The sequence below is a fragment of the Camelus ferus genome, chromosome 23, assembly GCF_009834535.1.
Source record: "Camelus ferus isolate YT-003-E chromosome 23, BCGSAC_Cfer_1.0, whole genome shotgun sequence".
Classification (NCBI taxonomy): Eukaryota; Metazoa; Chordata; class Mammalia; order Artiodactyla; family Camelidae; genus Camelus; species Camelus ferus.
This window is the reverse complement of record NC_045718.1, coordinates 14,979,140-14,997,102: the sequence shown is the minus strand read 5'-3', so window position 1 is coordinate 14,997,102 and position 17,963 is coordinate 14,979,140. Positions and strand designations below refer to the sequence as shown.

At 53.5% G+C, this 17,963-nt stretch overlaps 1 protein-coding gene across 9 annotated transcripts in view; it reads left to right on the top strand.

Moving 5' to 3' along the window:
- PIK3C2B (phosphatidylinositol-4-phosphate 3-kinase catalytic subunit type 2 beta) overlaps positions 1-17,963 on the top strand; it is a 61,337-nt gene that overhangs the window by 30,228 nt on the left and 13,146 nt on the right. For all 9 annotated transcript variants that reach the window (XM_032466976.1, XM_032466972.1, XM_032466975.1 and 6 more), the window contains 15 exons: positions 915-1,061; positions 1,716-1,749; positions 2,577-2,772; positions 3,805-3,927; positions 7,345-7,512; positions 8,088-8,199; positions 9,291-9,433; positions 10,678-10,866; positions 12,035-12,128; positions 12,271-12,365; positions 12,822-13,002; positions 13,759-13,866; positions 14,498-14,590; positions 15,396-15,525; positions 16,411-16,547. In XM_032466976.1, the coding sequence (XP_032322867.1) occupies positions 915-1,061; positions 1,716-1,749; positions 2,577-2,772; positions 3,805-3,927; positions 7,345-7,512; positions 8,088-8,199; positions 9,291-9,433; positions 10,678-10,866; positions 12,035-12,128; positions 12,271-12,365; positions 12,822-13,002; positions 13,759-13,866; positions 14,498-14,590; positions 15,396-15,525; positions 16,411-16,547 (1,950 nt within the window). The remainder of the gene's footprint in view (positions 1-914; positions 1,062-1,715; positions 1,750-2,576; positions 2,773-3,804; positions 3,928-7,344; positions 7,513-8,087; positions 8,200-9,290; positions 9,434-10,677; positions 10,867-12,034; positions 12,129-12,270; positions 12,366-12,821; positions 13,003-13,758; positions 13,867-14,497; positions 14,591-15,395; positions 15,526-16,410; positions 16,548-17,963) is intronic.

The window sequence follows — 17,963 nt, the reverse complement described above, 5'->3', positions numbered from 1 at the left end:
AGTTTTAAGCCTCAAAACCATGAGAATAAACATTTGCCCCTCATGTTGTGAAGCTGAAGAAAATCAGTGATCTTCAAACAGGCTGTCTCATTGATCCCAGTTAAATGGTAGTCGTCCTTTTAGGGGAATTCAGCTTTGTATCTAGTGCAACCCTCCACTGACTGCCAGAATCCCTTCTTTAGCAGCCTCTGCTTGAACATCCACTGCAATGAGAGGGGCGTTCTCTGAGTACCTTTTGTGCACTAGTCTGGCCCTACGTTAGTGGCTGCTGTGCATACAGCAGCTGTTAGTAGACAGAGCAGGTTGGTAATGAGTTAATCAAGGGCTCCCGGAGAGTGATGGGCAGCGGGAGTGGGGGCGGGGGCTGGCCAGGAAGGCTTTGGGAAGGAACTTGGAGTTTAGCTAGTCTGTGATTTGCATTTACCTAGGTAATCAGGGCAGGAGCCAAAGTGCAGAGGGTATGGCATGGCCCTGGTGCTGAGATGAGATCTGTGACTGGAAATTCTAGATGGTAGCATGAGAAAGACGGCTGCGGGGCCTCAGTATGGTCTCTTTGGCCCCCTTGCTATTCCCTATGGATTGATTTATTAAAATTGGGTGTCTCTGGGGGAGCCCCTGCATGTGTTTGTACAGATGGTATAAATACACTGTAGCGGACAGTGGGAGGCTGGGAATAAGAGGAGGTTCAGGGAAGATGGCTGAAAGCATTGGGGAACCCAGGCATGGCTCCTTTCATCCAGTGGGAGTGACTGTTCACCCAAGCTGGATGTTTGAAAATAAAGCATGGGTACCACTAGTTACTCCTGAGGGTCATGAGCCCCCACTCCTCCCAATCCATTCCTTCGACACTGTGGGTGTGGGTACTGGAGGCTGAGTGCGCTGGCCTGCCGGCCCCCCCGTGCTGCTTCCCGCAGGCGGACTTCCCGCTGAAGGCTGACAGGGTGGTCCAGTCCGTCAAGGCCATCTGCAACGCTCTGGCTGCTGTGGAAACCCCCGAGATCACCAGCGCTCTCAACCAGCTGCCCCCCTGCTCTTCCCGAATGCAGCCTAAAATCCAGAAGGTAGCGGGGCCCAGAGCGCTAGCTTGGGGAAGGAGAGAGGAATGTTCACCGGTCCCTGGGTGACTAGGTGTCCACCTACTAAAAGGCTCTTCTGTCCACCCCCATCTTTTATGTTTGAACCTTTAGCCACAGGAGTTCTTGTGAAATGGATACCAAGTGTATCACTTCTTCCTAAGGATGGGGGTGGGCCAAGGTCTGCCCTCTGGGACTGACTGCTGGAAGCCCAGGCTAGCAAAGGCTTTATTCACAATCACCGAGGCACGGCCTCGTAGTTTGCATACCCATCAGGGTGCAAGACTCAAATCCCCGCCCCCCACCCCCCCAAGCCAGGGACTCGGAGACTCCCCAGTGGGGGCTGTGTGCGGTGCAGACAGGGACGGCCAGCCCGATAGGCGCTGTGGTCTGCCGTGGAGCGGCCTGAGGGCTGGAGTGTCTCATGTGGGTGGACACGATGATTGTATCCTTGGTCTGGCTCACTGTCCATCACACGGATCTGGTACAAACTATTACTCCATCCTCCCTGGGGAACCCCTGCTCCTCAAATTCCGGTCCAGTCTGGTCCAGATGAGCACAGCTGTGAAAAGCCCTTCCTCCAGCTGTGACAGAAAAGGCCGTGGTGCTGAAGCTCCCTTCCCTCTCCATTTTCCCCAATAGGATCTCACCATCTTGGCTGTGAGGGAAAACCGAGGTAAGGGAACTGCTGTCTTCATCCAGGAGTGGCAGCTGAAAACTGGTCTGTCCAGGCCCCCTTGATTTATGGGTCCAGGATCTGCTTCTGTGTGTGTGTGTGTGTGTTTTCCTATATGAGGCGTGGACACAGCTGGAGAGCACATTTCTTTCCACAAAATGTTTTCTCATTATTTTTACTAGTTATTCCTGTGCTGTCCCTGGGAGATGGTGATGAGGTGGTGTAAGTGCGGGTGGGCGTGGTGGGGAGAGTCAGCCCTGGGATCCAGATGGGAAACTCTCACTTGGGTCGGTTGTGGCTACTCTCCAGGCAGCTCGTAACCCCTATGTTTCCAGCTCAGAATAGGGCTGGGGAGAGGGTGATAAAGACTTTTTCACAAGGATTCTCCCACAAGTCTTTCAAGCAGAATACTGCCCTATAAAAGGCCCCGGACTCTGGGATTCTTGGTCAGTGATTCCCAGTCTTTTGGCTTTCGTGGACCAAAAAGTATTATTTTGGGGACCAACACAGAATTGTCAGCTTTTATTTTGCCAAGCAATGACATTTTTAAAGAAACTGATAATTATTATTCCCACTATTTCCTAAAAGAAAGGAAATTTATCACTAAAGTAGCAATATGTAAAAAGGACAGTGTTTAAAATTAAATATCTATCATTTCATGAGAAGCTCACGACAAGCTCCTGCTTTTTCCTCATTCCATCACAGATAGGTGATGGGCATTTGGGGTCTACTGTCCTAGGGTACCCCCATCCTAGCCAGTGCCATGGCAACAAGATGAGGCTTGTTGAAGCCTCACGACTTTTCCTTCTGTCGCCTTCCTTCTGCAGAGAAGGTCGTGGAAGCCCTGACAGCTGCCATCTTGGACCTGGTGGAACTGTACTGCAACACGTTCAATGCAGACTTCCAGACATCAGTGCCTGGGAGCCGCAAGCATGATCTGGTCCAAGAGGCTTGCCATTTCTCTGGGCCTCTGGCCTTTACAGTCTATGCCACCCACCGCATCCCCATCACATGGGCTACCAGGTGAGCCCTGGGCTGAAAGCCGGGTTTGACATCGGGTGGCTGCTTCTGTCTGCGTGTGACCCCACGGTCTTAAATTTAGGATCTGTGGCATTGTGGTGTACTGTGGCTGAGGGGGTGAGCCCACTGAGAGGAAGACACAGGTGGGCTGGGACATCCCAGAGCACAGAAAGCCAGCAGTGGTCAGATCTTGCCATTCCCTCTGCGTGCAGGCTGTGTAGGCATCCCTGCCCCCTCCCATCCAAGGCCAGCTGATGGGCTGCGACAGATGGCTGCTTCCCAGATCCGAGTGCATGCCCCACGGCCAGTGACTGCACTCCCCTGCAGATGCACAATGGGAGGAGGTGGGGAGGTGGGAGATGACCCTTTGTCTGCAGTTCCCTAGGCCTGCAGGGGTGGGTGGAGGAGGAGTTCACTTAGTAATCCTCAGAATCTCTTCACGGTCCCCCAGCATCCCAGGCCTGGGGGAATAGGCCTTTGGCTGCACGCGCCTCCACCCCTCCCAGACTCCCTCCCCCTCCCTCCCCCTTCTCTCTTTGTTCCTCACTTAATGTATTCCTCTGGGCGATTGGCGGAGAACAAAGGAGGCAGCCTGGGAAACCAGGGCCTTCTCTGACCTCTTCTGTCAGGCACCTGTCACGAGCCACAGGGACCCCCATGTGTTGGCATTCATGTCAGCATATGTCGTTTTTTCATCCCCCACCCTTCTCACCTGCGCATGCGCGCACACGTGCACACGGTCACCCGGTGGGCTGGGGCTGGCTGTGCGGAGGCTGCATAGCTGGTCCCCAATCAAAAAGGGAAAAAAACCACGGGCTCAGCATGGAACCTGAAACTGGGCAGAGGGATCCACACTGAGTTGCTTTTCCCAGAGCACACTTGCAGATCCAGTTTGGTGTCCTGTTCCTTGACCCCACGTTCTGGTCCCACCAGTCCAGGGGAGTTTTGCCAGGGGAAGTGGAGTTTGGCATAGCTTGGGTGACTGGGATGGGGTTTGGGAGCCAAGCGTCCTGACCTGCGCCCTTTCTTTCACAGCTATGAAGATTTCTACCTCTCCTGCTCCCTCAGCCATGGCGGCAAGGAGCTGTGCAGCCCCCTGCAGACCCGAAGGGCTCACTTCTCCAAATACCTCTTCCATCTCATCATCTGGGACCAGCAGTAAGCCCTCCCCCGCCCCCACCCCGGCTGCAGTGCCCACTGCAGACCCTCTCCGCCTCCTGAATGCCCAGATTCAGTCTAAGAGCCCAGACCTGGATTAAACCAGGCTCTGTCATAACCCTAACCAAACAAGCTGTTCTTACCTCTTGAGTCTCCACTTCCCTAACTCTTCACTGAGGACAAGTTTAATTTCTACCTCTCTGATGAGAAGTGTCCCTAAAGGCTCTTTCACGAAGGACCATTTAAACATTAGTTTTAATAATAATTTGTTTTGATCTTGTCTCCCTTACAAGGTGTAACTAGTGTGAGGGAGTCGCATCCTCCCTGACGTTCCCGTAAGAGGGAGAGGGGGCTGTGCCTTCTCCCTTCTAGGTAGGGAAGGAAAGGCTGGAGGGAAGAATAAGGGGCGTGGAGCCCTAGGAATGAGGCTCTATTTCAAGCTCTGACTCTAGTCTTAGGTTCCCTCTGGCCTCTCTGGGCCTCAGTTTCTCAAACTGTGAAGTGGGTACATTTGTTTAACTCAGAGGCGGTTGTGGCACTGAAATGAAATAGGTTATAAACAGAAATATGAAACCACAAGCACAGGGAAGTATTAATCACCGTTTATTAACAGCAGTTTGCTGTCGGGAAATTAGGCATCAGCCAAGCAAAACAGGAAGGAAATGGAGGCAGAGGTGCCTCGAAGGATGACATGGCTGGGGTTTGTGTGCCCCATGCGTTTTCTGCCCTGTGACCTGTGCTCCCTCCACTCAGAAAACCCCTTGTTTGCTCCTGCTAGCTTCCTTTCCCCAGACTGACTTATCTCTGAGTCCTTATGTGCAGAGCAGGACTGCAACTTCAATATTTGGAGTGTAGATTAAAGAGACTGAGGATGGTCCCCTGGGAGACCAAGGATGCCGAAACAGGTGGACAGAGAGTCTGTGGGAAATCCTGGGAGGGGTGGGCCTTTTACAGATGGACGATGGGGCTGGCAGACCCTTTGTCTTGTCTTCCCACCTTTGTGATTCTTAGAGCAATAACAATGTAAATAAAGTCCTTTAATTAAACAACCACTGGCCAGGAGGGACTCCTTGGAGGCAGAGGATGGCTGCCTTTAGTGGCTCCTGAATTTCACCATCCCTTTGGGATTCTCTGGCTTCAGTTACTACCACAGCCAAGGGAGGGGTGCTCCAGCCCAGGTAGACCCCACAGTTAGCCTTAGACCCCTTTCCCATGGAGTATCGGAGGTATGGAAGCAGCCTGGCATGTCCTGCCTCGGCCTGCCTGCTCTGTAGGTCTCATTCCACTCCCTGTCTGAATCTCTACCTCAGATTCCAAAGGGCTGGTCCCCTGCATAGAGCCTTATGGACAGTGTCATCTCAGTGCTGCCCATCCACATGCCCCATGGGACAGCTCTTGGCACCTTCATGGTCAAGACCAAGGCAGGTGGGAGAAGGTGCTACAATGTAGGGTGCAGTTTGGGTGCAGACATCATCCCCCTTCTTGTAGGTGCAACCTTGGGCAGGTCATTCAACCCAAAATGGACATGGTAATAGGGCCTACCCCGTGGGGTCGTTTGAGAGCAGTTGGGACATTGTAAGTAAAGTGCTTGGCATAGCACTTAGCATGTGATACGTGCTTTCTTCTTCATCATCTTTGTCGTTTTCTTAGCTGGGGGAGCCCTCTCAGTTCCTGTTTGTCCGTTCCAAGTGACTGACACAGTGACTGATGTGTGGGAATATTTGTGCATGAAACTGCTCTGTGTAGAGCCCGGTTTCAGTGCCGTAGCCACAGTGTCACGTAGCAGAAAGCACACGGACAAGGTATACAGACATCGCACAAGTGAAGCTCTGTTCCCCTTTTCACTGATGCAGAGGTTGTGAGTGGCAGAACCAGAATTGCAACCGGCACATCCCAGGAACCCTGCCTGGAGGAGTCAGCCCCTGTGATGTGCTGTTGAGGAGTGGGGTGCAGAAGGGAGGAAAGGGGTCTCTCAGGCAGGGCAGAGGTTCAGGGCTACAGCTAACCTACGGGTTTTCCTAACTGACCCCAGGTGAAGGTCCGTGGGGGAGGCTTCCGAATACCAGATAGACTCAAGGGCTGAGGAGAAGGGGCCCTTGGCTGGATTTAGGTGTTGTGGTTTCAGTTAGAAAGTTTCACTCTCCTTTTCCTCTGGATGTGGAGCTGGAAGCCTCTTCTTGGGTGAAAGGAAAGGGATCAGGACCAGCTCCCTCCCCTCTTTGCCATGGGGTCAGCTGACCCTCTCCCCTCTGCACCAGTACGGGGATCAGCTAACTCTCAAAATAGGCCCGGGAGCCGCGCTCTGCACCCTAGCCAAGCCCTGGCCTGGCATGTCTGCTGGCGGCTGGAGGGGTCCTAATTTTAGCTGTGGGCCCCCAGGGTAGAGGCAGCTGGGACAGAGCAGGGCTCTGCCAGTCTCTGGCGGGAAGGAGGGAGCACCTCACTTAGACGGAGGTTCCCCTGGAGGAGTGCGGGGCAGCGGTGGAGGGAGGCTGCTTGATCATGGAACTGCTAACCTCGAGGGAGGCCGCCCTGCCTCTGTGCCCTCTGGCGTAGAAGCTGCTGGGCCCTGGGCTGGCCAGAAGGGTGTGACAGTATGGACTTTGGCCCAGGGACAGCTTCCCCGAAAGGTACTGTCGGTCCTCCCTGCTTTCCCCAGCTCCCCTCCCTTCCCCCTCACCCCACCCTGGACTCCTTATCCTGGACGTGGAGGGAGTAGCCGGGTGTGATTCAGCGTGGGAGCCTGGGAGAGGCCGTCTGGGCTTGGGTGCTGGCGAGGGCTTCTGTGTCTCAGGTCTTTGGGCCCTGCCAGTTTGCTTTCTCACCCCCCGGGGACTTGGAGGAGTCCCCTTTCTTTATCCCTTTGGCTTGGAAAATGTTTCGGGGTGAGGACAAGCTCCCTTGCGCCCTGTGGGTTAGGGCAAGAAGGGGACGGGAGAGGACAGACAGGTGGGAAGGCTGTGGGGGAGGGGGGCCGACGGCAGGGACCTGTGGCTGCTTCCTGCTTGCTCTGGGCAGCAGGAGGTGGGGGAGGCATAGAGATCATTCAGTGGAGAAGGACTGTCAAAAGGTGACCCTCTGCAGAAACCTTGAAATAAGGGAAGGAGTATTACTGACAGTGTGGGACAGGTGGTCACCTGAACTCTGAGATGGCTCTGGTCACCATGGGTAGCCCCCAGATCAACAGACGTTTGCCTCACTCCACCGAGAGGCTGCAGGAACACTTAGACTGAGCTCCCGGGGGCGTCCAGTGGAAGTTTTGCCTGCAGCTTGGGATCTGTCCTGGTTCTGCAGGAAGACTTACCCAGGGAGCATGCCAGGAGGACGCGTTCTCAGCTTCAGCTTGACTTTCTGGGCCACATGCCCCTTGAGGCCACAGGGGTGGCACTTCCTGATTGGGATTCCTGTCCTCTCTAGGATCTGCTTCCCCGTGCAGGTGAACCGACTGCCTCGGGAGACGCTGCTGTGTGTCACTCTCCATGCTCTCCCCATCCCCCCACCCGGGAGCTCCTCGGAGGCCAATAAGCAGCGGCGGGTGCCTGAAGCGCTGGGCTGGGTCACTACCCCGCTCTTCAACTTCAGGCAGTATGTGGGCCCCAGGGCAGCATCTTCTCGGCCTCGGGAGGGAGGGGGGAATAGAGAGAGGGGCCTGGCTGCTGTACAGGCCAGGGTCCCTTGGGAGGGTTGGCTGGGTGGGGCTCACTGACAGAATACAGAGGGCCCCAGCCCTGGGGGAGTGGGATCAAGACCAGGACTGGTGACCAGGACAGTTGATGTAACTGCGAACTACTGGACAGGACTGGTGGCACGGGATGGGTGAGGAGGGGCATGGAAATACAGTGCTTGGGTAATGCCATCTAATCTTGTCATTGAGAGGACCTTGCAGGTCATCTGGTCCAGCTCACCACCTCATGAAAGCATCCCAGCCACCAGGTCGTCCAGACTGGGGTGTGGTTAGCTTAGAGAGGCTTCCTGGAGGGGGTGGGCTGGCATAGGACCTGGAAGAAGGAAAAGGCAATGTCTGCGGAGAGAATAAGAGAGACAGGAATTGGGTGGTGGTTTCATGTAGGAAAGGCAGGGTTTTGGGAGGGGGAGCAGGAGGAAAGCCATCTCCTTAGCTGCTGGGTCTGTTGGCTCACTCCACCTCTTATCCTCCTCAGAGTCCTGACCTGTGGCCGGAAGCTTCTGGGCTTATGGCCAGCAACCCAGGAAAACCCCAGTGCCCGCTGGAGCTCTCCTAATTTCCATCAGCCGGATAGTGTCATCCTGCAGGTGAGACCCCAGCACACCCCCGTCAGGACCACTCCAGAGTTGGCTCCAAGTTTTCCCCTTGAGGTTTGGGCTGGGACAGCAGGAGGAAGTGAGGAACCTTGGGTGGGGGACGACGTAACTGAAGCAGCTGGGCGAGTACGTTTAGACCTGGAGCTGGGGGGTAAGTTCTGTCGAATCTATGTCCCATCTCCTGGGGGTTAACTGATTTCTTCAAGGAGCCTGAGGGCAGGGTCTGAGACCCTCTCCATCCAGGGCTCAGCTCCTCAGAGCCCCTTGTATTGAACCCTTATACTGCTAATCTGAGCCGTCCTCTCTTGGGGCCCAAGGGGAAGCCCTCCCCACAGCCACTCAATGCTTTTCTGGGGTGGTCTCATTCTCTGCGGAGAGGAGACTGAGCAGGTCAGGTTCAAGGTCTAGTTACCGGTTTCTGGCTCCCCTTTCTTGTGGTCATGAGATGCTTTGGTGTGAAATATGGAATATCAAAGGGGATGCAGAATGATACAGAATGGAAACTCCGAGAGGCAGGCATTTTCACCTGTCTTGTTAACTACTCTGTGCCCAGGCCAGGAACAATGTTTGGCGCATATTAGGGCTCAATAAACATTTGTTGAATGAGGGAAGATGGATTTCTCTTTGAGAGCTGAGCCCTGACATCTATTTAAGGAGAATGAACATGGCAACATAGCAAGGGGACCCAGCGTTGCAGGCTTCAGGGTTGGCAGGGCCCTCAGCTGGCATGTGGCCCCCAGGACCACACTGAAGGCTCCCCAGCCTTGGCTGGAGGCTCCCAGTGGCTCAGACTAATGAGTCTTCTGTTCAGTGTTGTTCTGGGCCTCACCTAGATGCATCTCAGCCCAGCCTCGTCCTCACTTGACCATTTTCCTTTCTCTCTTTTTCCTTCTCGTGTTTTGGTGGAAGTTACAGCTGGAAGGGATGTTAGTGATCACCAAGTCTAATAGGGTTAGTTTACAGACAAAGAACCTGCGGGTCAGGGAGGGAGGGAGGAAGGCAGGAATGGCGGCGGGGAAGAGAGAATTTGGAGGCCCAGGCAGGTGGCAGTCTTTTCTCTTCCCTTCTCTGATGTCTCCCAGATCGACTTCCCCACCTCGGCCTTCGACATCAAGTTCACCAGCCCCGCTGGAGACAAATTCAGCCCCCGCTATGAGTTTGGCAGCCTCCGGGAGGAAGACCAACACGTGCTTAAAAACATCATGCAGAAGGAGTCCCTGTACTGGTGAGGCCCAGGGCATCCCCGCTGTGTGGCTCAGGCCCCCGCTAAAGCTCTCGGGTTCTGGCTGACCTCTCTTACCTCCCGGCAGGTCCCTGTCCTCCTGCTTTGGGAGTCGAGGTGGGATGGGATGGGCGCGGCCACCTAGGCAGGGAGTGGTGGAGAGAGGGCTCTGCTGGGGGCAGCCCTCAGACCTTTTGTGCACTGACTGTAGGCAAAGAGGAGAGGTCAGGGTGAGATGTTAGATCTGGGAATGCCCCTCCCCACAGTGGGGACTTGGACCACACTCAGCTTGCTGAGAGGCCCAGAGCTTTGCCCTACACCCCAGATAAGCTGTCTACTATTTGCTGTCCACTGTCCTTACCACCCTGCCCCTACCTCCTGCCCCTTCCACACCCACAGCCTTTGCATTTCTCTGGCCCTGTCACTTTCCAAAAAGGATCAGGTGTCAAGGCAAGCTGGCAGCTGTCAGGGGTAAGCGAGTCCAAGCTGATCTCATCCTTGGGGCTGCTTCTGTCACCAGGATTGAGAAGCCGGAGGAGCTGGGGGGATCTGGGCTTCCCCCTTCCTGCTCTCTGGTACCTCTCTGGCTCCTGCATGGCCCCGTGCATGCAGCAGAAGTGGTGAAGTGAGAGAGACGGCTCATCTCTCTCCCTCGTGTTCCGCCCAGGGCAGCAGATACAGCTGCGTGTCTGCAGGCCTCCCCTGCCCCCACTCCTCTGCTGACCCCTTGCTTTATTGGCCCCCTCGGCTCCCTTCTCCCATTAGACACCTGATCTCAGGCAAGGCCCAATTAGCTGCAGGCCGGGTAAAACCTCCAGCTGGCCCCAGGAAGTCCCAGGAGGCCTCGCAGCTGCCCAGACCCTGACATGGTGACCACTGCCCTCTGGTGGCTCTACTTGGAAGTGGTACCCTAAGGGCATCCTCAGGAGGGGTAGCAAATCTGAAATGTCCCAGACTCAGGACCAAAGGTAGATTTGGACCCTGGTTCCCAAACTTTGCTTCACACATTGTTGTCACTTACGGATCTTTGAAAGATGCCAATGACTGGCTTCCCCAGACATTCTGACCATCTTGGTTCTGGGTGCAGCCTGGACAAGGAGATTTTACAGATCTCCTCAGGTGACTGTAATTGCTGCCAAGTTTGGGAACCACTGAATTGGAGTGGGGAGCATTCTCTTGGAGAGTAAGTGCATACCCTCTGTCTGACTCTGTTCTTTCTCCCCTCCTTCTACCACTGCCACCCCCAGGCTCACTGATGCCGACAGAAAGCGCCTGTGGGAGAAGCGATACTATTGCCACTCAGAGGTGAGCTCACTCCCCCTGGTGCTCGCCAGCGCCCCCAGCTGGGAGTGGGCTTGCCTGCCGGACATCTATGCTCTCCTGAAGCAGTGGACCCCCATGAACCACCAGGATGCCCTGGGGCTCCTGCATGCCACGTGAGTTGTGACACCCACCTTTCCTGACCACGTGTCCTCCCGGAAGCCAGGGCTTGGCACTGCCCATCACTGACCTGAGCCAGCCCTGGGGAGAATGATCAAATGAGCATGGGAATTCAGGGCTTTTCCACTTCTCCTTTTTCAAGTTTTCTTTATCTTATTCCACTCCTACCCCATGTTATTTTATGAACATTTTTCAAACATACAACAAAACTGAAAATGTAATAGTGAACATCCATCCATATTCCCACCACCTAGATTCTAACCATTAGCATTTGCTGTATTTGCTTTATTCTGTGTGTACCATCCATCAATACATCTTTTCCCCCTGCATTTTGAAGCCAATAGAGGTGTCACATAACTCCTTCCTAAATACTTTAGCATGCATATCATTAACTAGAGCTCAACGTTTCTTTACATTTTGTTTTCTTCTGAGGCAAAATTTACATATAAGGAAGTGCCCAAGCCTTGCCTGTACATTTGCTGCGACCTGACAAATGAACCCACCTGTGTAACCCGAACCGTCCCACTTAGCCCTGCGGCTGCAGTCTTCTCTTCCCCCCTTCCTCTGGGGGCACAGGCTCCCAGCCTCAGACCCCTGGATGGTGCCCAACGTTCTTGGCTTATTTTCTACCACTCTTAGTCATTAAAATGTACCTGATCTATGTGTCTTACTTTCAGGACTTTTTGAGGCAACAGCTTTTGTAATCTCTGCTAAACTAATTCTTCTGAGGTGCATTGGCTTATCTGTAATTCCGTGATTCTCTGTTATTCATCTAGCAAGCTTTGCATTAAAGGATGGTACCAAGACACAAAGCTACTCTGACCTAATGAGGGCTCTTTGATGGTGGGAATTTCTGGCACAGTGGGAGTCAAGGAAGAGATCTTTGGGAGTGGGGCTGAGGGCTTTGTTCCATTTTCTTTAACTCAAACAGGGAATGAGTGGCTTGCATGGCCCCAGGCTGACTCTGAACATGGGCCAAGGCCATTCTCAAGGGTTACAATCCAGAAAAGGTGCTCAGGACTCTTCTAGTGGCCTTGGCAGATTCGGAGAGTCATTGCGTTTCCTCCATCCATGACTCTGAAGCGCGGGTGTGGGGGTGCTTGCTCACGTCTGTGCCTCAGTCCCTGCGGCTGGATTGTCAGGGTGCTGGGCTCTGCTTTGCAGCTTCCCGGACCAGGAGGTGCGTCGAATGGCTGTCCAGTGGATCGGCTCCCTCTCCGATGCTGAGCTGCTCGACTACTTGCCCCAGCTGGTACAGGTGGGTGCAGGGCTGGCCTCCCTCCCAGTTCTGATGGACCCAAGTCACGCTGCATCCTGCCCCTTACAGTCCAGGGCAGGGATTGCGGGAGGTGTAGATACGGGCCATCAACAAAGCCTCCTGTCCCCTGTCTCCCGCACAGGCCTTAAAGTACGAGTGCTACCTGGACAGCCCCTTGGTGCGCTTCCTCCTGAAACGAGCTGTCTCCGACTTGAGAGTGACTCACTACTTCTTCTGGTAAAACTGTGCACAGAGACGGCGGAGGGAGCCATGTGTCCTCCACTCGGGAGGATTTTACTCCTAAGCCTGCAAGGGTGGGAAGCTGAGCCCTCTGGGTTCCAGCGTGTTGCTGACCTTCCACGTGGCCTTGGGCCGGCACCTTTTCCTCCAGGGGCCTCGGTGCACGCCCGTGTAGCACAGTGAGGGTCATCCCCTGGCCCTCCCCTCTACCCACACACGGCAGAAATATCAAGGAGAAACCAGATGCGGAAGGGCTTTGAGCTCTACTTAAAGACAGCGTGGGCAGACTGGGATATGGGTGAACACTTCTATATAAGTTTTTTTCCAGAGTCTGTTTTCCCTCCCAAGTTTGGGATGGGTTTTCCAGGGAGTTGGGGCTGGATCTGACCGCTAAGCCTCTCCCTTGCCTGCAATCCCTTGAGTGTCCTGACTCCCCCTCCCTTTGCCTCGTAGGTTGCTGAAAGATGGCCTCAAGGATTCTCAGTTCAGCATCCGCTACCAGTACCTGCTGGCTGCCTTGTTGTGCTGCTGTGGCAAGGGCCTGAGAGAGGAGTTTAACCGCCAGTGCTGGCTCGTCAATACCCTGGCCAGGCTGGCCCAGCAGGTCCGGGAGGCTGCCCCGTCTGCACGGCAGGTGAGTGGACTGAGGCTGCATCTACCCGTTTCCGGTTCTGGGCTTCTGCAGCCAATCATTAACTTCTCAGGCATCCTGACCATCAATGATGGCACTTGACCACCTCTGAATAAGGGGCTGGAAAGAGGTGACTCTCTAATCTACAGGCTACCAACTGACAGTCTGCAAGCTGGATGCAGCTATGGATGTGTTTTATTTGGCCTGCAAAGTATTAACATTTTTATTTAACTGTTTACCTGAAAGACGAAGCACAGTTGTGCGAGTTGTTCACTGCACAAGAGCACCCAACCAGAGGGGGCAAAGCGAGGGCTGAAATCCAATCATACTCCGCTCACTGTGCTGTGAGCCACAGCTCAGGGCTGCTGCCACCCAGAGGGGCACCTTTATCTGTTTGCACGCGGCCAGTGGCGATCCTGGTTGCTAAGATTTAAAAACTGGGAGACTGCAAAGTCTTGATTATTGACTTTTTTTGGCATCATCCAGAGCAGCATCTCCTCCTTGACCTGCAGCCTGCTCTCAGTTCTCCGAGGTCTGCTTGCAGCTGTTCTGTCCTCCGCCCAGTCTCTTTGGGCTGCTGCCCATGCACTGCCCCCGGCTGGGGTGTGGGTGGGGTGGTTCCTTCTTCACGGTCTCCCGGTGGTTGTCCACCCCTCCCTGCTGGTTGTTTCCATAGCAGCCACTCTGGGGAGAGGCCTGGCCCTGAGTGGAGCTTGTGGGCCCCTCACCTCGCCCACGCTCTCCTTCTCCCCTCCCCAGGGCATCCTCCGCACGGGCCTGGAGGAGGTGGGGCAGTTCTTTGCCCTCAACGGTTCCTGCCGCCTGCCGCTCAGCCCCAGTCTGCTGGTTAAGGGCATCGTGTCCAGGGTGAGTGACTGGTGGGTTTGGGGCTCTCGGAGTGAGGAGGGCTCAGTGGAAGCGAGGTCCTCACTGACCAGTTTCTTGGGAGAGATGAGGAAGAGAGGCATATGTGGGGCATCTCCCTACCGCTAACGTGTGGACTTTGGTCTGATGGCCGTGCAGAGGAATGAGGTTGGGGACTGGGGAGGTGGCTCTACTGGTGATGTTGGGGTTGGCGCCCGGGCTGGTGATGCCCTCACCTGTCATTTATCCAGTACTCTCTGTGCCCGGCACTGTTCTAAGTGCTTTCCATCAGTTATTGCATCTCATCCTCACAACTCTTATGAAGTCGGTACTGTTGTGAGCCCCATTTTACAGAGAAGTGAACTATAGAGATGGGACACGTGACTTGCCAGAAGTCACGCTAGTAAGTTGTGTGCAGAATGAACTGAAGGGGTAAACGATTGTGAGGCGCCAAGGGCAGAATGAATCAGGAGTTTGACAGGAGGGAGGGAAGGAAGGAACGTGGGCTCGTAAGAAGCCTGGAAGAAACAGTGGGTCGGTGGACCGGCAGCAGCCGGTGGGGAGGAGGAGGGGCCATTCTCCTTCCTGGGCACGGGCCACCCTGACCCTGCTCACTACCCCTCTACTGTGGCAGGACTGCTCCTACTTCAACTCCAACGCAGTCCCCCTCAAGCTCTCCTTCCAGAACGTGGATCCACTGGGCGAGAACATCCGTGTCATATTCAAGGTGAGGACACTTCTCCCACGCTGGTGGGATGTCGCTGGCAGAGAAGAGGAGAGGAGGGAACCCACAGGTGGCAGCAGCAGCCCCAGGGCAGTTCTCTCCCCGCCATTCCATGCTGCCATTTTAGTGTCTGAAAGACTTACCAGGTGGAAAGGGAAATAGATTAATTCCAGTGGCCCCAGAGGGCTAGGAACAGTGCTGGGACACGTAGGGAGACAGCTGACGGCTCAGGGTACAGTGGTGCCTTCTAGAGAGCAGAGCTACCCCGATCTATTAGAATGGAGGAGGTGCTGACTTGCTTGTCCTGGGGATATTCAGGCAGAAGCTGAATGACTGTGTGCCAGGCCTGCTGGAGAGGAAATTCACCTATCAGGTTCAAGTGCAGGCTGGCTTTAGATGAACCTTGAAGTCCTCCTAACTGATAACGTCCATAATTCTGAGGAGTGAGTGTAGTCTCAGAGCATGTAACCTAGTGGGGGAAATGACAGGCATGTATGTGACTTAGTAACATATATTTGTTGTAAGTGTAAACGTTCAAGTTTAAAAAAGGCTTTGATGGTCAGGAGGGCTGCATAAAGACAAGGAACTTGCCTTCAGTTCAGATGGGGATGTGGGGTTGGGGGAAAAGCCGGAACACTGCGTGGGGACAGTGTGGTTGCGCTGACCCCTGGCTGTTTGACCTGGTGTCAGCTGGGAAAACTGGGCAGTCCCCTGTCACTGTAGTGCGGGTCCGGGTTGCCCTCCTGGGGGATCTGGGAGCTGGGGGAGGCAGTGGAGACGGTTCCAATCACTGTCCTTCTCCATCCAGTGCGGGGATGACCTTCGCCAGGACATGCTAACCCTGCAGATGATTCGCATCATGAGCAAGATCTGGGTCCAGGAGGGGCTGGACATGCGCATGGTCATTTTCCGCTGCTTCTCCACTGGCCGGGGGAGAGGTCAGTCGGGAGTGGGTAGGGCTGTGAGTGGGCAGCTGGCGTCAGGGGGCACCCTTGCTCACCTCCTCTCTGCCCATTCCCCAACGTGAGCTGTGTGCTTCTCTGGAAAAATGAAGAGGGTGGGACAGTTTCACTCGAAGCTGTGGAATGGCATAAAAACAGAAGGCAGGGGGGAGAGACTGTTATAAAATAATGCAAACTTGGAGACATAACAACCAAGCATACTGTGTAGACTTTGGGTCCAGATTTAAACAAACCAACTGTAAAAAGATATTTTTGAGGGGAAAAAAAAAAAGAAAATCATTAAAAAAAAAACCCAAAAGTTTTTTTTTGAGACAATTGGGAAATTTGCATGCAGACTGGGTTAGATCAGGTTAGATTAAAGAATGTTAAATTTTCGGATGTGATAATGGCAGGGTGGTTATGTCCTTGTTAGTTATACTTGAAATACTTATGAGTAAAATGACATGTATGGGATTTACTTAAAAATACTCCGGAGGGGTGGGCAGGAAGTAGGATTCGGTGAGTGAAATTAGATGAGACCAGATAGCAAAGTGTTGATAACTTTTGAAACTGAGTGGTGGTGATGTGTGAGTTCATGATACCATTTCTTTATTCTTATGTGTATTTGAAAATCCCATAGTAAAAGGTAAAACAAAAAGGACGGTGGCTGTGAACTGGGGAGACCAAAGGGTACAGTGTGGAATATGAAACCTGGGGAACGACCGTCCTTTCCACCATTATCCTTTTCCCATATCATTGGACTTTGTCCAGACGCCCTAGAGCTTAATTTATAGGGAAGCATCCAGCAAAGCTCTGTAGCCCTCTCCTGACGGAGCCCTTCTCTCTGCTCTGGAGGGTGACCCCGATGCCCCTCCGCCACAGGGATGGTGGAGATGATCCCAAACTCCGAGACCTTGCGCAAGATCCAGGTGGAGCACGGGGTGACCGGCTCCTTCAAGGACCGGCCTCTCGCCGACTGGCTGCAGAAACACAACCCTGGGGAGGACGAGTACGAGAAGGTAGGATTGAAGGGTTGAGGGCGAAGCTGGGGTGGGATGTGCCTGACTCTGGTGCATTGCTATGTTCCCAGAAGACAGCTCAGCTGTGTCCGGAGGAAAGAAACACTCATTCTTGGTTGACTATTGCCCCCAGATGTCTAGGGGTGGGTCAGATGACTGCTGTAAGCTGAGCGAGAACGTATCCTGGTACCAGATTCCTGCTACCAGCTGGGAAGCCTTCATTGAATTCCTCTGGCAGCTTGAGTTTGGAGGACGGGGGCCAACTTGGGAGAACCTGCCTGTAGCCCTCTTAGTCATGGGTCCTGCTCAGGTCCTCCTGTGCCCTCAGAGGGCTCCCGTAATACTTTATAGAGGTTGGAACAGACTACTGTTTTAAACTATACTTTTGTGTGTGTGTGTGTGTGTGTGTGTGTGTGTGTGTTGTCAGGGAGAGGGGTTTACTTATTTATTTAAAATGGGGATGGAACCCAGGACCTCGTGCGTGCTAGGCACACACTCTACCACTGAGCTGTACCCATCACCACCCGGAGAGACTTCAGAGATCTTTTTAATCCATCTCCTCTTTTCATGATGTGAATTAAGATTCACTCAGTTGTCCCTCGTTATGGAGCCAGCGTGTGGCAAGCTTGTAACCAGAAGCCAGGACTGAGGACAGGTGTGAGTCAGAGCTGATAGAACAGGCAGCTGACGGGAGGAGGCTGGGAAGGGGTACACCGGGAGTTTGAGATTTGCAGATACTGACAGGTATGTATAAAACAGATAAGCAAGTTTATACTGTGTGGCACAGGGAACTATATTCAAGATCTTATAGTAGCTCATGGTGGAAGAGAATATGAAAATGAGTGTATGTATGTTCATGTGTGACTGAAGCGTTGTGCTGCACACCAGAAACTGACACAACATTGTAAACTGACTATAACTCTATTAAAAAAAACAAAACCAAAAAAACAACAACAAAAAAGAAAAGGTAGCTGACCTTCTTCCTCTGGTGGAGCTTTGCCGGGTGGGCGGGCCTTGCTGGCCCGCTGTGTTTTGTGGCGGGTCCACAGCGTCATGGCTCTTGTCTCTGGGTTGATGAAGTTTAGGGAAGAGAGTAAATCACAGTAACCCAGCTCCTAAGAGAATGACCATAAGCCAGAATGCTAATTTATGGAATTTAACCCCCAAGGGGATCCATACACTAACTTATATTGACCAATGCCTTTTATCCCTGAGGGAGAACCTAGGTGAACTGCTCAATTATAATCAGAATGTTGGGAGGGTGTAGCTCAGTGGCAGAGCACGCACAAGGTCCTGGGGTCAATCCCCAGTACCTCCATTAAAAAAGTAAGTAAATCAATAAATAAACCTAATTACCTCTCCCCTTCAAAAAATAAATATAATAAAAATAAAGTATAATCAGAATGTTGTTTAGTG